The sequence below is a fragment of the Austrofundulus limnaeus genome, unplaced genomic scaffold (assembly GCF_001266775.1).
Source record: "Austrofundulus limnaeus strain Quisiro unplaced genomic scaffold, Austrofundulus_limnaeus-1.0 Scaffold450, whole genome shotgun sequence".
Lineage (NCBI taxonomy): Eukaryota > Metazoa > Chordata > Actinopteri > Cyprinodontiformes > Rivulidae > Austrofundulus > Austrofundulus limnaeus.
Genome location: NW_013952852.1, coordinates 278,607 through 279,724, shown reverse-complemented (window position 1 = coordinate 279,724; position 1,118 = coordinate 278,607). Strand labels below are relative to the sequence as shown.

Sequence of the window (1,118 nt, the reverse complement as noted above, 5' to 3'; positions counted from 1 at the left end):
ACACACACACACACACACACACACACACACACACACACACACACAAGCGATCCTTGTGCTGATAGTGACAAATACTTCCTTCAGGCTGGCATCTTTCCATCTGCAGGATGCTAAGATCATCCTAACCATCAAGTCCTACTTTTGCTCAGCGGCACTCAAGAAGCCAGTATCGTTTACAGGAGACGTGCTTTCCATTTGTGGACACGAATGTACGGATAACAAACTGAAAACTCATAATTCTTATTATTTAATCCAGAGGTTCTCAAACAGTTTAGGTCTGGGGGGATGCTTAGAATGAGGAAAAAATCCCAGGGACCCCCTTCATAAACCCCATGCTGTTTGAAAAGATAAATTACTGTCATTTTAACCCCTAAATGTCATAAGAATATTTATTTTTATTTAGTTTATGTTTTTTTTATTAGTTCAATGCTCCCTATGCATTTTTAAAAATAAAAAACAAAAAAATAACAATTTTGTGAAATTTTTTGAGGACCCTGGTTCTCAAAAAATTTCACTAAATTGTTATTTTGATAATTTTGCTATTGTTATTTTCCAGTTTGAGAACCTCTGATTTAATCTACTGATTGACATAAATCCTGTCGCTGCAGAGCTTTTTAAAACTTTGTCCTGCTCCAGAAAGTGCTTTGATCCGACAGCTGAAGCCAGAGGTCAAAGGTCACCCAAACACTGAGCTCTTCGAATAGCGTCCGGACCCCCCTCCTTCAGCGACATTCGCATGCTTATCGAATCGCAAAGGTGGGGCCGAGGAGGCACGCGAAGGCCGCAACTGGATCTGAGCGCTCTAATTTTAATTTCGCGCAGAACGGCCGCCGAGATGACGATGGTGAACAGGTGTGTCGCCGCAGCCTCACCTCTTTGTACTCCTGGATCTGGCTCTGCTCGAACATGGAGAACACGTTGGAGGAGCCGCTGTCTCCTGCTGCTGCCCTCCTCTTGGCCTTCTTTGGTGCCTGGATGAAGGTGAAAATCCAAATATCACCACTACTTATATTGCTTCAGGGGCGTCACTAGGTTTTACGGACAAGGGGGACTTAGCCCCCAGGAGACGCACAGAATTTTTGTATATTATGTATTTATATTGTGTGTGTGTTTATATA

The 1,118-nt window shown here is 42.8% G+C and overlaps 1 protein-coding gene across 1 annotated transcript in view; it reads right to left on the bottom strand.

Moving 5' to 3' along the window:
* The window catches only part of LOC106529524 (myosin regulatory light chain 2, skeletal muscle isoform), a gene marked incomplete at its 5' end in the record, with an annotated part of 4,178 nt that extends 3,207 nt beyond the window's left edge, over positions 1-971 (bottom strand). Inside the window, 1 exon segment of the mRNA XM_014024980.1 lies at positions 873-971. Within this exon segment, the coding sequence (XP_013880434.1) occupies positions 873-971 (99 nt within the window).
* Between the last annotated feature and the right edge of the window lie 147 nt (positions 972-1,118).